General features: G+C 59.4%; 4 protein-coding genes across 7 annotated transcripts; 3 read left to right on the top strand and 1 right to left on the bottom strand.

Annotated features, from left to right (window-relative positions):
• The first annotated feature begins 374 nt into the window (after positions 1-374).
• Positions 375-7159, top strand: STING1 (stimulator of interferon response cGAMP interactor 1). Of its 4 annotated transcripts, none has more exons than XM_059860060.1 (7): positions 600-742; positions 1043-1287; positions 1866-2043; positions 2878-2986; positions 3144-3382; positions 5178-5364; positions 6699-7159. In XM_059860060.1, exons 2-7 carry the CDS (start codon positions 1043-1045, stop codon positions 6890-6892), a joined length of 1152 nt encoding a protein of 383 aa, XP_059716043.1. In that variant the 5' UTR covers positions 600-742; the 3' UTR covers positions 6893-7159. The 4 variants fall into 4 exon arrangements, with proteins under 4 accessions (XP_059716041.1, XP_059716044.1, XP_059716043.1 ...); XM_059860059.1 differs by having other exon boundaries at positions 601-742; positions 964-1287; XM_059860058.1 differs by lacking the exon at positions 1866-2043 and having other exon boundaries at positions 375-742.
• A 5020-nt stretch (positions 7160-12179) lies between these two features.
• SLC35A4 (solute carrier family 35 member A4) lies at positions 12180-13309 on the top strand. Its single transcript, XM_059860069.1, has 3 exons — positions 12180-12279; positions 12385-12483; positions 12647-13309. The coding sequence occupies exons 1-3, from the start codon at positions 12265-12267 to the stop codon at positions 12842-12844; spliced, it is 312 nt and encodes a 103-aa protein (XP_059716052.1). The 5' UTR covers positions 12180-12264; the 3' UTR covers positions 12845-13309.
• Positions 13310-13382: 73 nt separating this feature from the next.
• LOC132334197 (probable UDP-sugar transporter protein SLC35A4) lies at positions 13383-15206 on the top strand. The gene has a single exon (XM_059860068.1). It carries the CDS (start codon positions 13386-13388, stop codon positions 14331-14333), a length of 948 nt encoding a protein of 315 aa, XP_059716051.1. The 5' UTR covers positions 13383-13385; the 3' UTR covers positions 14334-15206.
• Positions 15207-15561: 355 nt separating this feature from the next.
• LOC132334462 (uncharacterized) lies at positions 15562-17960 on the bottom strand. Its single transcript, XM_059860535.1, has 6 exons — positions 17872-17960; positions 16789-17608; positions 16528-16687; positions 16087-16442; positions 15807-15959; positions 15562-15735 (listed from the first exon to the last, which is right to left on the bottom strand). Exons 2-6 carry the CDS (start codon positions 16807-16809, stop codon positions 15562-15564), a joined length of 864 nt encoding a protein of 287 aa, XP_059716518.1. The 5' UTR covers positions 16810-17608; positions 17872-17960.
• Positions 17961-21712: the final 3752 nt, after the last annotated feature.

Genomic DNA, 21712 nt, shown 5'->3' with positions numbered 1-21712 from the left:
CTTATGGGCTTGCATATCTGTCCTGTAATCCATGTTCTTCCAGGATGGAAATACCTCTCCACTGCTTGGAACAAGGAACTGGAAGTCTTGAGGGCCTCACTGGCCACCAAGAGCCTGTCTGCAGGAAGCCCCTGCTGTGTTGCCAGCACTCATGGGCACTGCTTCCCAGCCTTCTCCTGGAAATGTGTGGGGGTGGGGGTATCGGGTGGGGGTATCCAGGGCGCGGTGAGTCACCTTCTGCTAGACGGAACTTGAGTCTGTTTTGCCCCCGGCAACCTGCTGAGCTGAACCAATGCAATCTTTGAAATCTACTACCCTTGGCAGATGAAATCTCAGTAAATTCTGGTTTCCTTCCTCATTCCAGTTCCCCTCAGACCATGCCCTGACAGCCTTGGGGCTTTCCAGGATGTGCAAGCTCATGGATATCGAAACCCGGTACAGCCACCAGTGCCTGGATTTCCTGCGGGCTGAGAGATCTCATGAATGCCCTGCGTGGGAGAGCTCTGGCACTCAACAGGCTGCCCGCTGCTGCCAGAGCTTCTTTCATTTTCACTTTTCTGCGCGCTTTTCTGTGCAGCTCCACCCGCGCTCCAGAAGCCCGGGTGTGTGGCCGTCCGTGGCGGAGGCTCCGGGTGTGTGTCCGTAGCAGCCTCTGGAAGGAGCCCCAGCTGCCCAGGCGGGAGCGCAGAGCTCGGGAACTGCAGCGCAGGAAACTCGGGGCTGGCGGCTGGAAACTGCTCCGGTGAGTGCGGCCAGAGCAGTGGCTGCGGAGCAGGGCGGGCTGGCATCCGTCTGGGAGCGGGGTGACCAGCCAGGCTGTGTCTTGCCGAGCCCGTTTGGGCACAGGGGACAGCCCTAAGGCGGGAAGCGCAGGGGAGCCTCCCCAAAGACTTGTGCGCTTTGGGATGCTCAGAGAGCGCTGGGCGCACGCATCCCCTGCTCTGCTCTTATCCGCTCCCACAGTGCTGCCGTGGGTGCTGAGGACGAGCTGCTGCCGTGGGCGCCGGGGACAAGCTGCTGCTGATCCCGCTGTCCGCCGCAGATGTCCCGGGAGCCGCGGCGGCCGCGGCAGCGCTGTGCCCCGAGGATCCCGCAGGCCCGCGGCGGGCGGGCGCAGCGCGCCGTGTTCGTGCTGCTGGGGCTCTGTGCCGGGGCTCTGCTCCTCGCCGGGCAGCCCCTCGTGCCCACCGCCCGCAGCCTCGCCTTCCACTTCGCCACCCTGCAGATCGGGGAGCTGCTCAAGGGCGCCTGCTACCTGGCCGAGGAGATCTTCCACCTCGACACCAGGTGAGCCAGCGGGGCTGGCTGCCTGCCTGGGTGCTCCTGGGACCACCCTGGGGACAAGGGCGTTGAACTCTCGGGATGTGATGGGGTTTTCTCCTGGTCTCTGTGCCCACACGTGCCCTCTGTGGCAATGATGTGCTGTGCGCGGCAGCACATGCTGCCCTCTGTCACCCTCCTGTCCCTCTCACATCTTGCTCCCTCTCCCACGCTCTCCCGCTCTCCCTCCTGCCCAGCGCCCCCAGATGTCCATGGATGTCTCCTCTCCTTGTGTCCTTTCCCTGGGGAACAGGTCTTGTGGCCCACAGCCTTTCCCCATCACCCAGTGCTGGAGGGCAGGGGGCTGTTGTCTCCCTTTGCTGTCCAGGGTGACATTCCATCTGCTCCCTCTGAGTCCCACAGATCTCAGACACCCAAGCTCTCTCCTGGCTGAGGGCACTAGGGTGTGCTGGGCAGGGTCCCACACCACTCTGTAGTGCTCTGGAAGGTTGGTGGCAGCCAGGAGATGGGAGCAGCCCTGGCCATGGCCGCTGAGGGTGTGTAGATGGCCACAAGCCTGACTCCTGTCTCCCTCTCCCACCCAGGCACCATGGCAGCTTCTGGAGGGCCCTGAGCACCTGCTTCCCCCCACACTGGCATGGGCCCATGCTGCTCGTCTGTGGCTCAGCCTACGTGGCTCTCTTTGGTGATGGGCAGCAACTTGGCCTCCACCTCATCCTGGCCAGTCTGTGCCAGCTCCTCCTCCTTGCCCTGGGGCTCCGGGTAAGGTTCCCACACCCCCAGCCTGGCTGGCTGCCCGGGGAACCCTTCAGCCCTGAGCAGCCATGGGGGCATGTAGCCAGCTCTACATGGCCTCTCCATGTCCAGCCCATCCAGAGTCAGCCTGGTGGGAGAAGCACTCTCAGCTCAGCCCTGCAGAGCTGATCTCCCTGACCCCGTGCTGCCAGGAGCATTGGCATTAGGAGGGCCAGGCTGCCTCCTAATGAGCACAACCATTCCAGGGGATGGCATGGCGCCCCCAACACGAAAAACAGGAGTATTTTAAATCTGTCAGTCAAGCTGGTGTTTGAGGGCAAAGCAGAGCCTGTGTGTTCTCAATTCTCAGCGTGGTGTGGGGGCAGAGCCAAGCCCCAGGTGCCTCTGCAGCTGTGGGAGGGCTCTGCTGTGCCCCAGCGATGCTGGAAGGGTCACACAGGCTGCAGAAGGTGCTTCTATCAGGTGCCTGTGGGACAGGACACCCATCTCCACCTAAATGCACACACAATGCTGGCAGAGGCCACTGGGAATCCCACCATCAGGCACTGGGGTGTCTCCTCTCCCATGCTGGAAGCACAGGGCACATGCACAAGTTGCACTGGGACACAGGATCCCAGTGGAAGGTGCAGCCAGGGAAATGCCTGGCTCACTCCAGCCCCAGTTCCCTCCTCTGTAGGGGCTGTCAGTAGCTCTGCCCTGCACAATGGGGGAAGGGGCTGGTGGGGTTATTCACTCTCCAGCTCTCTTTGGAGTTCTCCAGTCCCTGTGGAGAACTGACTGTTGCAGAAGGGCCCAGGTGGCAGCTGTCATCACCTGGTCTGTCTGTCCTTCCCTCCACAGAAGCCCTCAGCAGTGGAGATGTCTGAGATGTTCGAGAGGTCCAAGCAGAACGTTGCTCATGGGCTTGCCTGGTCCTTTTATGTTGGGTACCTAAAAATAGTCCTGCCACGTACGTAGCTGTTTCCCTGCATTCCCATGCCTACAGATAGAAATAGCTCCTAATAACAATCCTCCCACTTTTACAGTGTTAGCAGGGAAATGGGGAGCAAGGCAGAATGCAGCTGTACTCACACCAGGCACCTCTGCCTGATGCTCTCTTCCACCAGGGCTGAAAAAGTCCATGGAGGAATTTAGCAGAGCCAATCCCAACCTGCCCGCATGCAGAAAGACCTGGAAGCTCCACATCTTGGTTCCTCTGAGCTGTGATATCTATGATGACCTGGAGAAAGCTGACAGCAATATCCAGTACGTGACAGAGCTCACTGAAACCACCCTGGCCCGAGCTGGCATCAAAAAGAGGGTCTATAAACACAGCCTCTATGCAATCACAGATGAAGAAAACCAGGTATGCTGAGAGCAGCATTGGGAGCATCATCTCAAAAGCCTTGCTGGCCCCAGAAATGGCCCTAAGGACAGGAGACTGTCACCTCTCCTGTTAGATACTCCCAGCTTTCACCAGGCTTCCATGAGATGGAGAGATCCCATTCCTGTTCTCCTTCCTGCTGGCTGCCTCCTCCCAGGCTCAGCTGCAGGGATGGTGGGCTTGCTTAACCCCTCCTGGAGCTGACTGAAGTCCAGAAAACAGTAGAAAACTGAGCAGAAAAAAGCAGATGTGGACTACAGAGCATCACTTCCCAAAGGATGAATGTTTCCTTGTGTTGTGAAGAGGTGCTCAAAGATGTCTGTGTGAGTCATTATTTGACTCCCTCCTTTCCCCCAGTCATCCTTTTCTAGGCTGGTGAGCCCTAAATCTCTTCAGCTCACATTGCATTCATCTCTTCCCACATCTCTGGGCAGACTGGCCCCTGTCCCTTCCCCTTGGAGGAGGCAACACCCTGGCGCTGTGCATGGAGACATTGGCAGAGCTCTGCTCCTCACCTGGGTCCCCTGGTTTGCCCTTTGGCAGTGGCTGACCCCTGAGCTGCAGTTTTTAAAGCCCAGCCTGCAGGAACCCCGAGCATCGCCTGCCCTGCTCCGGGGCAAGCACAGTCGGCTGCTGGTTTTTCCTGCTGTGCTGCACACACTGATGCTGTGTTCCTTCTGCCAGGCTCCTGCTGAGTCACTCTGCTCCCTGGGAGCTCCAGCAGCTCTGAGCCTGGACCTGGCCTTCCAGTAATATTTGCCCCTCAGCTTCCTGCCCAGTCCCTCACAGTGAGCAGGGCCCATGGAAGGCACCTGCCCCAGGGCACAGCAGTAACTGCCCGCCAAGGCTGAGAACTTCCTGCTTCTCTGCATTTATCTGGGACCACATTCCTTCTAATTCACTCCATTAAACTTTCCAGTTTACCTAGTGTAAGACTCACTGGTAACACCACTCCTCCTTGGCATGTTTATGGCTTTATCAGATTTCTCTTGGTTTCTTTGCTCAGCCTCCTTCCAGCTGTGCCTCCTCCACCTTTCCAATGTTTATGGTCTGCCCTCCAGCTCTCTCTTAGGATGCTCAGACTTAGAATAATGGAATCACAAAATATTCTGGGTTGGAAGGGACCCACAAAGATTATCAAGTCCAATGCCTGGGCCTGCACAGACACCCCAACAATCACACCCTGTGCCTGAGAGCATTGTCCAAGAGCTCCTGGAGCTCTGGCAGCCTGGGGGCTGTGACTATTCCCTGTTCAGGGCCCCCCTGTACCCTCTGGGGGAAGAACCTTTTCCTGATATCCAACCTAACCCTGCCCTGACACAACTCCAGCCGTTCCCTGGGTCCTGTCACTGGTCACAGAGAGCAAAGATTGCTGTCCCTCCACTTTCCTTTGTATAGCAGAAAGCCACCAAGAAGGTGTGATCACAGGGAAGGGATGTCTCCCTAGGGGACCAAACTCCATGGGGAAGATCACCCTCCAGGCTGCTCTTGGGAGCACTGACAAAGCCAGTGGCTGCCCCACCATGGGCAAAGGCAGCTCCCTGAGTCCTCCTGGCAGAGGGGACACCTGGACCTGTCAGGCCAGTTACCCTTTCCCTGTTCTGCAAGAGGCAGGGGGACAGAGGGGCCAGACCCAGTATCTCTGTCCCAGTGTTCCCAGTGCAAGGCAGGCCAAGGAGCTGCCAAGAGGTCCTGAGTTCTGTGCCCAGTGCCAGGGTCTCCCAGCAGCCCTTTGCCAGTCCTCCTGTCCCCATGTCTTGTCCTTGCACCCCTGCAGCTCTGGCACTGTGCTGTGGAATATGCCACTCCACTGCAGACCCTCTATGCCATGTCCCAAGATGAGTGTGCTGCCTTCAGCCGGGAGGAGCGCCTGGAGCAGGCCAAGCTTTTCTACAGGACCTTGGAGGAGATCCTGAAAGGCTCCAAGGAGTGTGCAGATACATACAGGCTCATTGCCTACGAGGGTGAGTGAGGGGAAAGGGGCTGGGGTGCCCAGGACAGTGGCTATGCAGGGCTTGGCTGATGTCCCCCATCAGCCATGGTGCCATGGTGGCCCCTGCTGCCACGGGAGGAAGGGAGGGGCTGCATTCCCCCATGAAATAGGAATGTCACTGAGCCTGGCATCCCTGGCTGGGTGAGGGAGGGCATTGTCCCACTCTGCTCTGGGCTGGGGCAGCCTCACCTCGAGCCCTGGGGCAGGTCTGGGCACCACAATATGAGAAAGATCTAAAGCTGTTAGGGAGTGTCCAAAAGAGGGACATGGGGGTGGTGAAGTGCCCAGAGGAGCTGCTGAGGGCACTTGGCCTGTCCAGCTGCAGCACAGGACACTGAGGTCAGGCCTCACTGGAGGCTGCAGCTCCTCCTGAGGGGCTGCTCTAATCTCTTCTCTCTGGGACCAGGGACAGGACCTGAGGGAACAGCTGGAGCTGTGCCAGAGGGATTTAGTCTGGATATCAGTAAAGGGTTCTCCCCCAGAGGGTGGTCAGGCACTGACCAGGCTCCCTGGGGAATGGTCCCAGCCCCAGGACTGCCAGAGCTAAAGGAGCGTTTGGACAAAGCTCTGGGACTCAGTGTCTGTGCAGGGCCAGGAATTGGACTGGATAATCCTTGTGGATCTCTTCCAGCTCAGGGTATTCCATGATTCCATAATTCTAAGGACTTCTTGCTGTGGGTCTGAGGAGCAGGGAAGGTGGTGGCAGCACTGGTTGTCCCAGCTGAAGTCCCCAAGGGGATCTGAGACAAGCTGTCTGCTGCAAGCATTGAGTATAACAGCAGGCATCCAGGGCAAGCAGCCACTCCCCTCACTGTTGATGTTCCTGGAAGTTGCTGGGGCTGTCATGCCCTCCCCAGCAGTGGGATGAGTGTGTGCTGGCTTGGTGCCATTCCTGCTGACAGGGGATGGGAGGGAGTGAGGCTTTCCCTCATTCCCACCATCTTTTCATCTCCCGTCTCCTCACCTCCACCAGATGAAATCAGCATCTTGCTTTAATGAATGTCGGTTTTTTCAGAGGAAACTCAGCACTCTCCCTGATGGGGAGAAGCATTTCCATGCAGTGAGGCAGTTCCCATCACAAGCACTACTGGGAATCCAGCACATAGTGCCTGTAATTTTACACTCCTCCCCTCACTTTGTGTTTGAACTTTTCCCCTCTGCCATGCAGAAAGTGGGAAGTAAAAGCTGTATTTTGCCTATGCAGGAAATAGTGCATATCTGGGGACCTCTCACAGAGACTTTGCTCCCTGCCCAGAGCTCTGCCTCAGGACAAGTGAAGGAGGGTTTGTATTTTTTCTGTTCCAGAGCCAGAAGAAGCAGAGACCCACTTTTTGTCCAGAGAGATCGTATGGCACTTGCGGCAGGAGCATCACGAGGAGATCGCCATGCTCGAGGGGAGCCACCCGCCCAGCCCATCCACGGCCCTGGACTCGGCAGAGCTCAACCTGCAGATCAGTGTGTCAGACCTGCCACAGCCCCTGCGCACTGATGGCTTCTGACACAGCCCCTCACTGCCCCTTGGGGCTTGGCTCACCCTTCCCCAGCCCCCTTCCTCCTGGAGCATGTGCTATCCATGGCTGCAACCCCCAGCTCCCATCCAAACCTCCTGTGCACCACGGTTACTGGAGCAGCTGACTCAGCCCACAGCCCTGTGACATGCTTCCCATTTTCTTTGTTATGTACAGCTCTGATGTTCTTCTGTGGGTGTATTGTTTTTTTATCTGTTTTAATTTGTGTCATATAAAGCACTTTCCTCTCTGGGACAAGTTGCATTATCCTAAATTTTGGACACAATGTGCAGTCTGCCTCATGTGGGATAGGAAAAGGTTTTTCCCTCAGAGGGTGGTTGGGCACTGAACAGGGAATGGTCATGGCTCTAAGGCTGCCAGAGCTCCAGGAGCACTTGGGTGATGCTGTCAGGGACAGGGTGGGATTGTGGAGTGTCTTTGCAGGGCCAGGAGTTGGCCTGGATGATCCTTGTGGGTCCCTTCCAGCCCAGGATATTCCATGATTCTGCGGTGCTGGATGTGTCTTTGGAAATGCCAGCCACAAGTGTGCTTGTGTGTGCTGGGACAAACACACCCAGCCTATGGCTGGATTCATGGGGCAGTTTTGCTGGCACAGGGAGCCTGTGCAGGACCTGCAGGGGAGCCTCCAGCCTGACCAAAAGTGTTGGTGGCAGAGCAGGCTCACCCAGGATGGGGAGGTGCTGGGCAGGCGCAGGCTGGAGCTGATGGAGCTGGCACAACAGCCTTGCTCCTGCCCTGGGCTGCCCAGCTCCTTTTAGAATCACAGAACCCTGGAATCACTAAGGCTGGCAAGGCCCTTCAAGGTCATTAAATCCAACCATTAACCCAGCACTGCCAAGGTTACCACTAACCTGTGCCCCCAGGTGCCACATCCATGTGGTTTTTAATATTTCCAGGGGACAGTGAATGTCCTGCACAGCCCATTCTAACGTCTGACAGTGCTTTCAGTGAATAAATTCTTCCTGATGTGCAAACTAAACCTCCCCTGGGGCAGTTTGAGGTCTTTTCCTCTGGTTCTGTGCCTTGTTCTTTGGGAGCAGAGCCCCACCTCGCTGTTAAGGAGTTGTAGAAAGGGAGATGATGCCGTCTGAGCCTCCTTTTCTCCAGGCTGAGCCCCCCCTCAGCTCCCTCAGCTGCTCCTCATCTTGTGCTCCAGACCTTTCCCCAGCTCCGTTCTCTGGACATGCTGCAGCCCCTCAATGTCTTTCTTGTTGAGAGGGGCCCAGAACTTGACAGAGAATTCCAGGTGCCTCACCTGGGCTATAGATGTAGGACTCCACCTTTCATGCACATGGGAGAACATGGTGGGACATCTCTCCCCAGCTCCAGCCCAGTGAGCTTTCAGGAGAGATTTGGCTGCATGTTGGTCCTGCTGGGCCTGGGAATTGGAACCCATTTCAGGATGCATTAAAACTTTAATCTGCAGCTTAATCTCTGGGTACTGCATCTGTGCAAAAATGGCAAAAATGACAGATGAAAGGGCTGTGAAGGGAGGGTTGGGACAGCAAAGGCCACTGCAAAGAGGCAGCTGGTTTGCAGAGGTAACAGGAATCTTTGCTGAGGTCTCCAGGATGTGCCAAGTGCCTGGTGCTGGACTGTCTGGAGAGGGAAGACATCAGATGAGGGACCTGGTAGGAGACAACCTGAGGGCAGGGAGCTGACTATGGGTCTGGCCCCGGGGTGTGGGCAGAACACGGGTCCTGGTCACCTGAGCAGTGTTCCCAAGGGCACAGAGCAAATGCTGTGGGCACCTGCTGAGATGCCAGGGAAATGTGTCAGGGTCGAGCTCAACAACACAGGGACAGCCAGAAGCAGCTGTGTGAGCAGCAAAGCCACTGCAGCCCCCGAGGGCTCACACCTTCAACCCCCTCCTTGTGGGGCACAGCTCCGTGTCCTCCTTAATGCCCTGCTCCCTCCTCACGTGGAAGCTTCTTATCTTGCCCATCACTGCAGCCAGGCTGGGCTGGAGATGCTGATAAGCTCAGGCCATATTAGAAGGGGACAGGTTGAAAGGCAGGCACAAGCCCAGAGGAAATCTGACAGCACAACCTTGTTCCAGCAGCAGCCGTGCTGCCAGCCATAGGCTCAGCTCCTGCCACTGCTCAAGGGCACAGCCAGGGCCAAGGTGAAAGCCTTTGCTGGCAATGGGAACTGGAGGCAGGGCTGGATCAGAGGCAGGAAAATCAAACCTCAGAAGTGGCAGCTTGCTGCTAAGCTGGCAAACACAGGATAACCAGTGTCCCCTGGAGCTCTCCAACAGCACAAATAGCTCAGTTTTAGTGCTAATCACAGCATCCCACAGCAGGTCTGACTCAGACTCGGGGCTCTCTGCTTGGAGGCAGACCCATCCTGGTCCACGGGGAGCAGCAATGCCACCACACCTCAGCAAGGGGAGCTGAGCAGCTCCAGGGGCCACCACAATCCAGCAGGTCCCAGGTGCAGCAGAGAGGGAGGTTCACAGCCAGGATCCTGCTGAGCAAGGCACAGAATGGCTGCATCCTCCCTCCAGCCAGGGCTGGGGCCAGGCTCAGCTTAGACACAGCAAGGACAGGGCTTCTCCCAGCCCTCCCTCACATCCCAGCTGTTTTCCCACCAGAAATCCCAGGAGCCACCAGCAGTGAGCCATCCATGCTGCCCCACGCAGCACAGAGCCTTGGTGTGTGACCTGGGGGGCTGAGAGCTGAGCTCCCTCACAGACCCTCTGAGGGCAGGTGCTCAGCTTCCACCATGACCTAGAAAAACTCATCCTAAAGGAATCACAGAATGGGTTGGCTTGGAAGGGACCTTAAAATCTCATCTCATTCCACCCCTGCCATGGCAGGGACCCCTTCCACCATCCCAGGCTGCTCCAAGCCCCATCCAGCCTGGTCTGGGACACTGCCAGGGATCCAGGGGCAGCCACAGCTGCTCTGGGCACCCTGTGCCAGGGCCTGCCCACCCTCACAGGGAGCAATTCCTTCTCCAGTAGAGAGGTATATAACCTCCTCTCTGCCATATTGTCCTGCAGCTGGTGAGGCTGGCAACAGGTTCACCTCCCTAGAGGTGACAGCAGTGACTGATCACAGGGCTCTGCTGCCCTCACATGTTTTTTACCAGCACCCAAATTTTCCAAGTCAGCCTTGCACTAAGTGGCACTTTTCAAGTTGTGATTGTGTTCCAAGAAAGGCCCTTGGACTCACTCACATAGCTTTATTTACTTTATTTTATTTTATTTTATTTTATTTTATTTTATTTTATTTTATTTTATTTTATTTTATTTTATTTTATTTTATTTTATTTTATTTTATTTTATTTTATTTTATTTTATTTTATTTTTAACCTTTCATGAAGTAAAAATCCTGCTTGAAAAGCAGCTGGTTGGAAGCGGCTGAGGAAAATGTCAGGTTCACTAAATCCACACCTGCCTCTGGGTAAATCTGGAATCCTGCAAAGCAAGGAAAGAGCAGCTCAGCCTTCAGCAATGGTTGGATTTAAACTGGTTATTAATATTAATAACAATATTAATGCTTCTTCTTTGGGCTGCACCTGCCACTGCCTCCTGAGCCCCTTTCCTTTCCTTTTCTCAGTGTTCAGGGGCAGCAGTGTAACATGCACTGGGAATATATCTAAATTAACTTGGAGAGCAGCAGCCCCACAGCCCAGAAGGCTTCACAGAGCTGCCTCCGTGCTGGCATAGCACCCACAAGAGTATGACACACATAACCCCCAGCACCACAGGCTTTAATTAAATTGTGCCAAGCCCCTGAAACCAACATTCCCCACAGTTGCTCAGTCGTGCCTGCAGTTCTGCGGTGTCTGTTTTCCGAGCTGGAAGTGCTGCAGTCGGGGTTTCACTGGCACCTTTAGCAGCTGTCTCAGCTGGAGCGTGGCCCCAGCACAGCCCCGTGGTGCTCTGGGCTCACACCGGAGGGGCAACAGCCCCAGGCTGTGCCAGGGACTGGATGCTGAGGAGAAGTTCTTCACTGAGAGGGCTGAGCACTGTGCCAGGGTGCCAGGGACTGGATATTGAGGAGAAGTTCTTCACTGAGAGGGTTGAGCACTGTGCCAGGGTGCCAGGGACTGGATATTGAGAAGTTCTTCACTGAGAGGGTTGAGCACTGTGCCAGGGTGCCAGGGACTGGATACTGAGGAGAAGTTCTTCACTGAGAGGATCGAGCGCTGTGCCAGGGTGCCAGGGACTGGATACTGAGGAGAAGTTCTTCACTGAGAGGGTTGAGCACTGTGCCAGGGTGCCAGGGACTGGATATTGAGGAGAAGTTCTTCACTGAGAAGATCGAGCACTGTGCCAGGGTGCCAGGGACTGGATATTGAGGAGAAGTTCTACACTGAGAGGGTCGAGCACTGTGCCAGCGTGTCCAAGCCGTGCTAGAGTCCCTGTCCCTGAAGTGTTCCAAATACATCTGGGTGTGGCTCGTGGCAGCTGGCAGCTTTTTAATGATTTTTTCGATTGTCAGGGCTGTGTTGATGGTTGGATTGGATGATCACAGAATCGTTTGGGTTGGAAAATAACTCCAAAGTAATTTTTGTTATTTCCTTATTCTGTTATTTCTGGGAGGGTATGTGCAAATTCCTCCCTGGAGCTGAGGAGTGCCCATCAGAGGGACTCCCACAGGTACTGAGATAGATGAAGAGCATCAAGATTCATTCAGTAATTACTTTAATATCCTGTAGTATCAATTCAAAAATATTGCACCCCTTGAGTAGCTAGAGCTACCTACACTGTGTGGTAAAGAATTCTGAATAAGATAGTTTGGCATAATCCTTTCAATCATTAATTGTTTTATTTACAGAAATATTTTTGGGTTGCCATCCTTAATCCTGAAGGACAAAGTCGTATAAAGGCTCAATTGCACAGCTTTAGAAATAAACCACTGGCCAAGTCTGGGACTGGACCGACTCCTCACGGAGGACGAGCCCAGGGAAACTGTGGAGCTTGGGATCCACAGCCAGGCTGCCCCCATGGGCGACACGGTGGCTGGGTCCTGGAAGCCCTGACGGCGCTGAGGGGCAGCCATGAGCTCTGTCAGCCTGGCCCGGAGATGCCGGTGCCCCGCGGGGCCGGTGTGGGACCGGCGCAGGGCCGGTACCGCGCCTAGACCAGACCACTCCTCAAGAGGCAACACCACCCCCTCAAAATGGCGCCGGCCGGGCGGCGTGAGGGAAGCAGGGGGCGTCACGTGACGACGTTCCACCCAATCAGCGTCGGGTGCCGCCTCCGTGGCGGGAAGGGGAGCGCGGGAGGAGTCGCTGACCCCATGACAACCAATCAGCGGCGGCCTGGCGGCTGAGGTGTCACGTGACTCTCCGCCAGCCAATCAGCGGCGGGCGGCGGCGGCGCCAAGATGGCGGACGATAAGGTGAGCGGGGAGAGCCGGGGCTGAGCGGCCGTCGGGGCTGCGGGGAGGCCGCGCCGGTTTCTCCCGCGGGATGGGGGGCGGGAATCACCTCCGTGTCTCCCGCAGGACTCTCTGCCTAAGCTGAAGGACCTCGCCTTCCTGAAAGGGCAGCTGGAGAGCCTGCAGCGCAGGGTGGAGGACGAGGTGCAGGCCGGCGTGGGGCAGGTAACGTGCGGGCTCAGGGCGGGCCCGCCGCCCCCTTTGAGAGGGACTGGTGGGGGGAAGAACAAATCCCAGGGTAAAAACAGCCCACAGCTCATCCCTGGGGCATGTCCTGTGTCGCCCCCTCCCCGATGCCGCCCGGTGCCTCACTGCGCTCTCCCCTCAGGACGGATCGCTGCTGGCATCGCCGTTACTCAAAGGCTTCCTGGCGGGATACCTGGTAGCCAAGCTCCGCTTCTCCGCCGTCCTGGGCTTCGTGGCCGGCACCTGCACCGGGATTTACGCCGCCCAGAACTATGCCGTGCCCAACGTTGAGAAGACGATTCGGGACTATGTGAATTCACTGAAAAAAGGTCGGGACTAGCGAGGAGGAGCCCGGAGGCAGCAGGGACTGCAGGAACGGTGCTCCTTAGGTAGCAGGCACAGAGCACCCCTAGGGCTCTGGGAGGCACATAACCTGCACCCTTCTTTTCCCTGGAAAAGGTTTTGCACCACATCACTGCCACATGTCAGGGGGCTGGTGATGGGTGTTTGTTGGGCATCATGGCAGCAGTGATCACTGCACTAACCCACAGCAGCTTGAGAGCACTGAGGGGCTGCCAGCTGCCTTTTCCCCTTACCTTTCCCTGTGCCCCTGTGGACTGAGGGGCTGCTGTGCCCGGTCACCTGTGTGCCCTGTGCCCTGGCAATGTGCTTTGTGTGGCTTCTCAGGAAGGCTTGTAGTTCTCCTCCTAACCAGAGACAACACCCTGCCCTCCTGCTGCATCACGAATGTTGCAGGGAACATCCTGCTTGAATCAGGCTCATTAAATTCTTGGTATTTGGTCTCTTCCGTGTTGCAGGGTGAGAGTCTGTGTGGCCTCTCTGCACTGGCAGCAGCTCACCCGTGCCTGCTCTCACCCAAAATGGGGATGTTTGGGAACGCTGCTGGCTCTGCCAACAGGCTGCTCCACAGGGGGCTGTGGGCAGTGATGCTGCTGCTCTCTGTGGCCATCTACGGCTCCCACGCCCCCCTCCTGACCCTCTGCAAGGTGGATGGGGCCATCCCCTTCAGTTCCACGTCCGTGGTGGTCCTGGTGGAGCTGACCAAGCTGGCGCTGTCACTGCTGTTCCTGCTGCCGGGGGCGCGGGAGCCGCTGCCGGCGGCGCTGTCCTGGCGTCACGCCGCGCCCTTCGCCCTCTCCGCCCTGCTCTACGCTGCCAACAACAACCTGGTGGTGCACATGCAGCTCTTCATGGACCCCAGCACCTTCCAGGTGCTCAGTAACCTGAAGATCGTCAGCACGGCGCTGCTCTACAGCCTCCTGCTGCGCCGGCGCCTGGGCGCGCGCCGCTGGCTGGCCCTGCTGCTGCTGCTGGCCGCCGGCATCACCTACAGCTGCGGGGGGCTGCGGGGACACGGGGACCCCCGAGGGACGCGCCTGCATGTCACCCCCGTGGGGCTGCTGCTGCTCTCCGTGTACTGCCTCATCTCCGGCCTCTCTGCTGTCTACACCGAAGCCATCCTGAAAAGCCAGGCGCTGCCCCTCAGCCTCCAGAACATCTTCCTGTACTTCTTTGGTGTGCTCCTCAACCTGATGGGCTCTGTGTGGAGCGGCATGGAGGGCGGATTCTTGGAGGGCTTCTCCCCGTGGGTGCTGCTGGTCGTGCTCAGCCAGGCTCTGAATGGCCTCATCATGTCCGTGGTGATGAAGCACAGCAGCAACATCACCAGGCTGTTCGTCATCTCCTGCTCCATCCTGGTCAATGCTCTCCTCTCTGTTGCCCTCTTCAACCTGCAGCTCACCCTCCTCTTCTTCGTGGCCGTGGCATGCATTGGCCTGGCTGTGCACCTGTACTACGGAGTCACGTAGTCACTGCCTTCCTCCCATGTGTCTGGGCAGCCCCAGCCCTTCCTCAGGGCTGGAATCATTCCTGGTGGGAGCCTGCACAGCTCCAAGGATCCCCTGGGGAGGAGTGCTTAGTGGGAGAGCACCCTGCCTCTGCTTCCACAGGGAAACTGCCCTGCTCAAGTCTAACCAGGCTCTGTGCCACGGGGCTCCTGTGGGATCAGGCATGCCCAGCCTTAGGGGGGTCCTGAACCCCTTGTGCATGTCTCATAGTGTCAAGATGTGCCAGGGGAGGTTCAGGTTGGACCTTAGGAGTAATTTCTTCACAGAAGGGGTGATTAAACATTGGAAGGGGCTGCCCAGGAAGGTGGTGCAGTCACCATCACTGGAGGTGTTTAAGGACTGGGCATGGCGCTTAATGCCATGGTTTAGGTGACACGGTGATGTTGGGTTACAAATTTGACTCCATGTTCCCAGAGGTCTTTTCCCACATAAATGATTCTGGGACTCTGTGTCCCTTGCCCTCAAGCTGCTTCCCCACACCACAGTGGCCTGGGAGTGCCCTGGCAGTATTGGCCCTGCCGTGCCTCCTGCCAGCCCAGCATGGGACTGGTGCTGTTTCAGCTCCCATGGATGCTGCTTGATCCTTGCCATTCCTGGTGCTGCTTCCTTGGGCCTCTCCCACCTCCACGGTTTTCCAGCCTAGCCCTGCCTGGAGCCCTGCTGTCCTCAGGCCCCATTTTCCCTTCCTGGGCACAGTGTCTCTGCAGAGCAGCCGGGGACTGGGGCATGAGGGAACCTTCACCTGCTCCCCAAAAGGGGGATTCCCCCCAGATTTGTACCGAGTTTCTGGCAGGCAGAGGCCACCCGGGGTATTAAAGCTGCGGTTCAACAGCATCCGTGTGTCTGTCCTGTGACTGCCTGCCCTGAGGGATGGTGGCTGTGCCCCTGGGACAGGCTGGGGGACCAGGGGTATGTCTGAGCCTGACGACACTCATGGCTGAGGAGCACCCACTTTATTCCATGTGGTTACAGCTGGGGACTGGCAGCACTCCCAGCAGGCTGTGCCTGTGCTCCCAAAAGGCAGGTTCCCAGCACAGAGCAAGCTTTTCCCTCGGGAGCAGCAGAGCAGCAGCCGGGGGGCCTGGGATAACTCGTGTGGCTGGGGCTGTCCAGTCTCCTGGCATCGCTGGTGGCTCAGTGCAGGAACCCAGTCCTGCCAGGCCAGCTGTCCCCACGCCCCGGCCGTGGCTCAGGGGGTCTGTGAGGTGGCATCGGCCGTGCCTGCCCGTCGGGTGTCCCGCAGGCGCTGGTTGTGCTCGGCGAGTTCCGCAGCGTCCCGCAGCGCCTCCTGCAGCAGCGCCCGGTACCGGCGCTCCAGGACCGCCCGCTGCTCCTCCGCCAGGCGCTGCTGGTCCCGGAGCACCTGCGGGATGCCCGGGGCGGTCTGGCACAGCCCTGCACCGCCAGAAGAGGTTCCCAGGCCTCCCTGCCCACCTGCAGCAGGTGCTGTCTGCAGCTCTGCATCTCCTGGTGGTGATTGTGCAGCAGGGCCTCCAGGTCCCACTCGGCCGCCTCCCGCTCCCGCAGCGCTGCCTCCAGGCTCAGGCCCAGCGTGGTCACCTCCCGCTGCCAGCACTCCGTGTCCCACTGTGGAGGACAGGGACACGATCAGGGCAGCTCCAGGGTGTCCCTGCTCCCTTGGGCTGCGCTTGGCAGAGCAGTGCCAGAGGAGGAGAGGCAGGAGCTCGCAGTGCTGGGCTCTGCCTGTGCTCACCTCCCCTCTGTGCTCGGTGCTGGCCCCGAGCTCTCGCTGGAGCTGCCGGCAGTGCTGAGCCCGCAGCCGCTGCCGCTGTCCCCTGGCCAGGGCCCACTGCACCTCCGGGGATGGGCACGGCTGGCACCGGCTCCCTGCCTGCAGGAGAGCAGAGCGGGCTCGGGTGGCACCAGGAGCCAGTGCTGGCAGCAGAGCTGGCCCTGTGCAGGGACCCTGCAGACTCCCACTCACACTGCCACACCCGGGCCGTGGCTGTGGCTGTGACGCTTTGCTCTGGAATGGCTCCTCCAGCAGCCCCTGCCCTGCACTGGCCAGAGCTCGGTTGTCCCCTCCCTGGCATCTTCTGTCACCCCGTCCTGCAGTGTGGGGACAGGGGAGGAGGATGAGTGTGACATGGGGGCTGAAGAAGGACGTTCACACGGAGAGTGAGGCCTTTCCCACCGTGTGCAGCCATGCTCTGTGCCCACATGTCCTCCACCCATTTGCGGCATGCGTGCCTGGCCCCACGCTCCAGCTCTGCTGGCTCCAGGCTGGCACTGGGCGGGGGTGTCTGGGTCCCAGGCTGCTGGCCTGAAGCTGTATTCCCTGCAGAGACCTGGTCCTGTCAGAGAAGGAGAAGTTCCAGGGACACAGCTGGGATTCAGGGCTTTTCCTGCACCAGACTGTCTCTGCGTGAGGGGGCCTGGCCTGACCCCTGCCCACCTCAGCACTGGGGTGGTGCATCTCACTTGTCCTGAGCACCTCGGCCACTGCTCGCTTTTTCTCCCACCTTTGACTCTTCAGCACCTGAAAAAGGGGAACTGGAGGTTCTTGTTGGGATGTTTCAGACCTCCAGGCATGGTGTGGCTCCAGGGACACATCTCACCCCTGGGGCAGCTTCAGCCCTGCCCTCAGTGCTGGACAAGGGCCTTGACACCAGGATGGGTCAAGAGCCTGCACCTTACCCAGCCCAGGGAACGAGTGCCATGCCAGTCCCGTGGATCCAGGGGCATTCCCCACCTGCAGCTCCCTCAGGGCTCTCTTCAGCTGGGCCACAGCTGCTCTCTGCTCAGGGTGCCCAGACCCAGCCAGCAGCTCCATGCGCAGCCCTCGGATCTCCCTCCGGCGTGCTGCGATCTCCTCCTCAGGGTCCCAGAGTGTGGCAGAGATGGTCTTGGCCAGCCCCTTCACCCTCTCAGCCAGTCCCAGAGCTCCCAGGATCTCCTCTCTGGAGGTGTCTGGGAGAACAGCAAGCCCTGGGCAGGGGCCATGGGGGGCCCCCAGCACAGAGGGTGTGATGGAGATGAGTGGAGCTGTGTCCAGCTTCCAGTGACTGCAGGTGTCCCCAGGCAGCAGTAGGGACTGAGTGCCAGGTGTGGGGCAGGAAGGGGGGAATCCTCAGGGAGGGGGCACCCAGAGTGTGTCCCAGTCCCAGGGGCTACCTGGCAGGGACACACACAGCAGCAGGAAGGTCAGGCTGTTCCCCTCCAGCAGCCGCTCCACGATCCAGGGCAGGCAGACAGCTCCAGGTTCCCTGCACTCCCTGCACATGGGGAGGGACACCCCAGGAGAGAACTGCCTCTTACCGGGCCAGGAACGCTGAACTTGACCCCCAGGGACCCAAGGATGGGTTGGCCCCACGTATCCCCAAGCCCATGTCCCCAAGGAACAGTGACACCCCCTTGGCTCCCAGCCACAGCCCCCCCTGGGGTGTCCCTCCTGCTTCACCTCCAGGAATGGAATTCCCTGGCCCACAGCAGGCCCAGGGAGTGCTGGAGGGGGAACAGAGCTCAGCCCTGTACGTACAGCCTGGGGCAGGGCCCGCTGGCCCCTGGGGACACCAGGATCCTGAGGGCCGAGCGCTGGCGCCTGCCACCCTCCAGCTCCCGCTCCACAGTGAGAGTGAAGAGGCTGCCGGCCCTGGGGAGAGGCTGGTGTGGGAGTGGGGCTGCAGCAGAGCCAGCCCCAGCACCCCATAGCCAAACCCTTCCCAACCTGTGGGATCTGGGCCAAATCCCTCACCCCTGCACAGCTGAGCGCCCGTCTGTGAGGGAATGCTGAGCACGCCCCTGGAACAGGGCTGGGATGGCACCCAGCCCCCTGGCATAGGCACTGATGGCAGCCTGGGCATCGGGCACGGCCACTTCTGTTGCCTCCTCCACCGTCCTGGAAGCAGAGAGAGACAAGACGGAGCGAGGAGGGTCACACCCACACCCTGCACTCACTGAGGAACACCCTGGCTGTGCTGTGGCTGGGCACCATGCTCCCTGCACAGCCCAGCCCACCCTGATGGTGGGGTACCAGCCCCCAGGAGCATCTGCTCAGCCCTGGGGCATCGGGTACCTACAGGCCCAGGGGTGCCACATCCACCACCTGCAGGGCTCGGCCGTCGGGACGGAGCAGGTCCCAGGCTTTGTCCTGGGTGCTGACCTGGAATGAGGGGGCTGCATTAGGCAGGGGCAGGAAAAGGGGCTGCTGGCATCCCACACTCACCAGGGGCCTGGACTGCTTGTGGCCATGCACAGGTGAGGGTTGAGAAAGGCTCATTTTGGGGTAACTCCCAGCTTTCCCAGCCCTGGCACCAGGGAAGGGCAGAGTCCTGGGAACGCCCGAGCCCTGTGTGGAGCTTATCAAACCCCTGGCAGCATCCCAGAGCCAAAGGGCAGGAGCCAGCCCAGTGGCAGGAGCTGGCATCACTCCTGTGCCACTCAAGGCCACACTGGAGGGACCTTCAGGCCCCAGGGAGCAGTGACTGGCCTGGAGAGCCCAGCTGTGATGGGAGCAGGAAGGAGTTAGAGGGTGATCCTGGTCCCAGCATGCTGCTGGAGCTCAGGAGGTGCTCTGTGGGCAGCTAAGGCTTCCCACATCTGGGAAGTCCTGGAAAGAGGTGAGAACACCTGGGATCCAAAGGTCCCCAATCCCTGGTCACCCTATGGATGAGGGGACTGGATGCCAGCACAGGGCAAGATGTGCTCTTGGCACAGCAGGGTCTAGGCAGCAGCAGAGAAGGAATGGGACCCTCATCCCAGGCCATCCTGCCCTGCTCCTGCCCTACCTGGACCAGGCTGACCATCTGCAGGCTCTGTGTGTCATCCCCCAGGACCTCCAGTTCTTGGAAGATGGTGTCAATCACCTGTGGACAGACTGGGAGCTGTTGGTTCCCAGATCCATGGCGGGATCTCAGCCCTGTCCCGGTAGGATTGGGGTCTGCTGACTGACCCAGGAGCCCAGCACTGCACAGTTGTGCTGTCCCCTCTCCCTGCCAGCTGTCCCCTGTGTCTTCACCTGCCAGATGACACTCTGGAAGGGCAGCTGTGTCCCAGGGCCACGGGGGTCCCACAGCAGCAGGGACATGCTGTAGCCAAGGGGAACCAGGGCCAGCTGGGGCCTTGCCAACTCCAGGACCTTCTCCTGGTAGGAGAGACATATCCAGCAGGGCAGGGGCAGCATGGCACAGCCACTGTGGCATGGCACAGCATGGCACAGCGTGGCACTGGCAGCATGGCCAGCATGGCCAGCATGGCATGGCCAGCATGGTGCAGATGGCCCTGGCCCGTGTGGCTGGGGACAGGGTACAGGGAAGGACTTGGGGCTCTGGGTACCTGTTCTGCATCCAAGTGGAAAACACCATCAACAGTCAGGGAGCTCTCCTGGTGCAGGGAGAGGGATAATGCTCAGCTTTCCCCTATCCCAGCATGACCAGGGCAGGGCACAGGAGGTACTGGGCACGCTGGGATGGAGATGGCAGGGGTGGCACAGAGGGCCTGCCATGGGCAGGGCTGAGGAGAGACCCCCTCCCTTCCCCTGCTCTCTGGGACCCCCCAGGAGTCCCTACAAGGGAGGGGCCCACGGGGTGTAGGGCAGGGTCAGCCCAGGACCTCAGCTCCCATCAGGTGTGTCCCAGGGGGTGGCACAGAGCCCTGCTCCCTCCTCATCCCCTGGCTGTCCCTGCCTGCAGCTCTCACCTGGGGCTCCTTCCCAGCCAGGAGGAGCTGAAGGGGGTCCTTGCTGCTGTCCACCCAGCTTTCTCCTGGCCCTGCAAACACCGAGTGTGGGATGGTGTGGGGGGTCACCCCCCATCCCAGCCCTGTCCTGCCCCCCCCCACAGCCTGGAGCCACATCCCAGGGCTTCACCTCCTGGTATGACTCAGAGCCACCAGGATGGGGAGGACACCCTGTCCCTGTCAGCACTGCCCAGTGCTTGGTCCCAGTGCCACCACAGCTGTGATGCCAGCCTGTCCCCTTGTTCCCTGGTGCCCAGGTGAGGGCTCTGGGATGCCCTGAGCTCTACCTGCTGCCTGCTGCAGTCCCAGGGCTGCTCGCACGCTGACATCCTGCTCAGCCTGCAGGCACAGAGGGAGAAGCAGCCACACACTCAGCAGCAGCAGGAGCTGGAGGAGACCCCAGGGAGCTGGGCAGCCCCTGGCAGATCCCTGCAAGCCAAGCTGGGCTGTCCCCCAGCACAGCACTCACCTGGTCCATGGGCAGTGTGGCAGCAGTGCCCCTGAGCTGCTGTCTGGCCAGGGCAGGGATGGGGTTACCTGGGGATCTGGTTCTCCTGCATTATTGATGGCTGTGGGCAGGGCCAGAGCCAGCCTGGAGACACCCTGCTCCAGGGCTGAGCCCTGCTGGCCAAGGGTCAGCAGGGCCACAGAGGGCAGGTGGTGCCTGGGGCCACTCACACCACTGGGGTGCTCCCATTTCCCAGAGGGACATCTCAGCCATGGCTGGGAGATGAGGGACCCTGGACTGCCATACAGGGTGTCATATGTGACCACAAAGCACAGAACCACTGGAGATCAGTCACAGCAAGAGAGCACAGAAGGAAATGCCAGTGCTGAGGGTCCCCACTGTGCAGATGGTGGGCAGCAGGAGAGAGGGCCCAGGGCAGCCCCTGCCCTGCTGTGGGCAGAACCAGGAGGAGCAGATGCCCACGAGTCCCTCTGCCTGCCTGTTCCCTGTGTACAGTGAGACCAATGCCCCTGCCCCCAAAACTCCCTCACCTGTGCCTCAGGTGTGAGCCTGTTGCCAGCTGGGCACAGATGGAGCAGCACTGGGGGCTCCATCAGCAGCAGGCAGCTCACAAGGCAGGGACAACAGGGACATGCTGGGGCCTAGGGAGTTGCAGGAGGCCAGAAGGAAACCCCCTTGGCAGGGTGTAGCCCTGGGACAGAGCAGGGCACAGGGCTGTGAGGGGTTCCCCTGCCCTTGGCTGGGCAAAGCCGCAGTGGGATAATGCTGGGGAAAGCCCTGCTCCTGGGGGGAGCCCAGACTGGGGACTCCAAGAGCACTTGGGGGTGCTGTGAGCCTTCCCAGGGAGCCCCTGTGGGCCAGCACTGGTGGGAAGGGTCACACACCCCCCTCCTGCTCTGACCAGGCAGGTGGCCCCGTGTGGAGGCTCCCAAGGCATAGCAAAGCCATAGCAAAGGGATTTATTTCTCTTTCCTCATCCATCAGCAGCAGCTGCTGCTCCCTGTTCCATGTCCAGCCAGGCCAGCACTCCCAAGGTGCAGGGACACCCTGGTTAACACCAGCAGAGCCTTCACCAACACCCTGAGCCCCCAGGGCACTGCCCATCCTCCCTAGGGCTGCCAAGGGCTGGTGGCACAGCCCCACACACCCTGCCCATGGGCACACCCCGAGCCCC

Source organism: Haemorhous mexicanus, chromosome 15, assembly GCF_027477595.1.
Source record: "Haemorhous mexicanus isolate bHaeMex1 chromosome 15, bHaeMex1.pri, whole genome shotgun sequence".
In the NCBI taxonomy this organism is placed as follows: domain Eukaryota; kingdom Metazoa; phylum Chordata; class Aves; order Passeriformes; family Fringillidae; genus Haemorhous; species Haemorhous mexicanus.
The sequence above is the reverse complement of the archived record's forward strand: the minus strand, read 5'-3'. Positions and strand labels throughout refer to the sequence as shown.

Bases quoted from the DNA above. Each gene is read 5' to 3' on its own strand.
- STING1 (XM_059860058.1), top strand. From the start codon at position 484: ATGCCCTGCGTGGGAGAGCTCTGGCACTCAACAGGCTGCCCGCTGCTG. The intron at 2,987-3,143 runs GTACGTAGCTGT...CTCTTCCACCAG, and splicing joins CCTAAAAATAGTCCTGCCAC to GGCTGAAAAAGTCCATGGAG. The intron at 5,365-6,698 runs GTGAGTGAGGGG...TTTCTGTTCCAG, and splicing joins CAGGCTCATTGCCTACGAGG to AGCCAGAAGAAGCAGAGACC.
- SLC35A4 (XM_059860069.1), top strand. The intron at 12,484-12,646 runs GTAACGTGCGGG...CTCTCCCCTCAG, and splicing joins TGCAGGCCGGCGTGGGGCAG to GACGGATCGCTGCTGGCATC.
- LOC132334197 (XM_059860068.1), top strand. From the start codon at position 13,386: ATGGGGATGTTTGGGAACGCTGCTGGCTCTGCCAACAGGCTGCTCCAC.
- LOC132334462 (XM_059860535.1), bottom strand. From the start codon at position 16,809: ATGCACCACCCCAGTGCTGAG. The intron at 16,688-16,788 runs GTGGGCAGGGGT...CTTCTCTGACAG, and splicing joins TGCACCACCCCAGTGCTGAG to GACCAGGTCTCTGCAGGGAA. The intron at 15,960-16,086 runs GTGAGCACAGGC...TGTCCTCCACAG, and splicing joins GCACCGAGCACAGAGGGGAG to TGGGACACGGAGTGCTGGCA.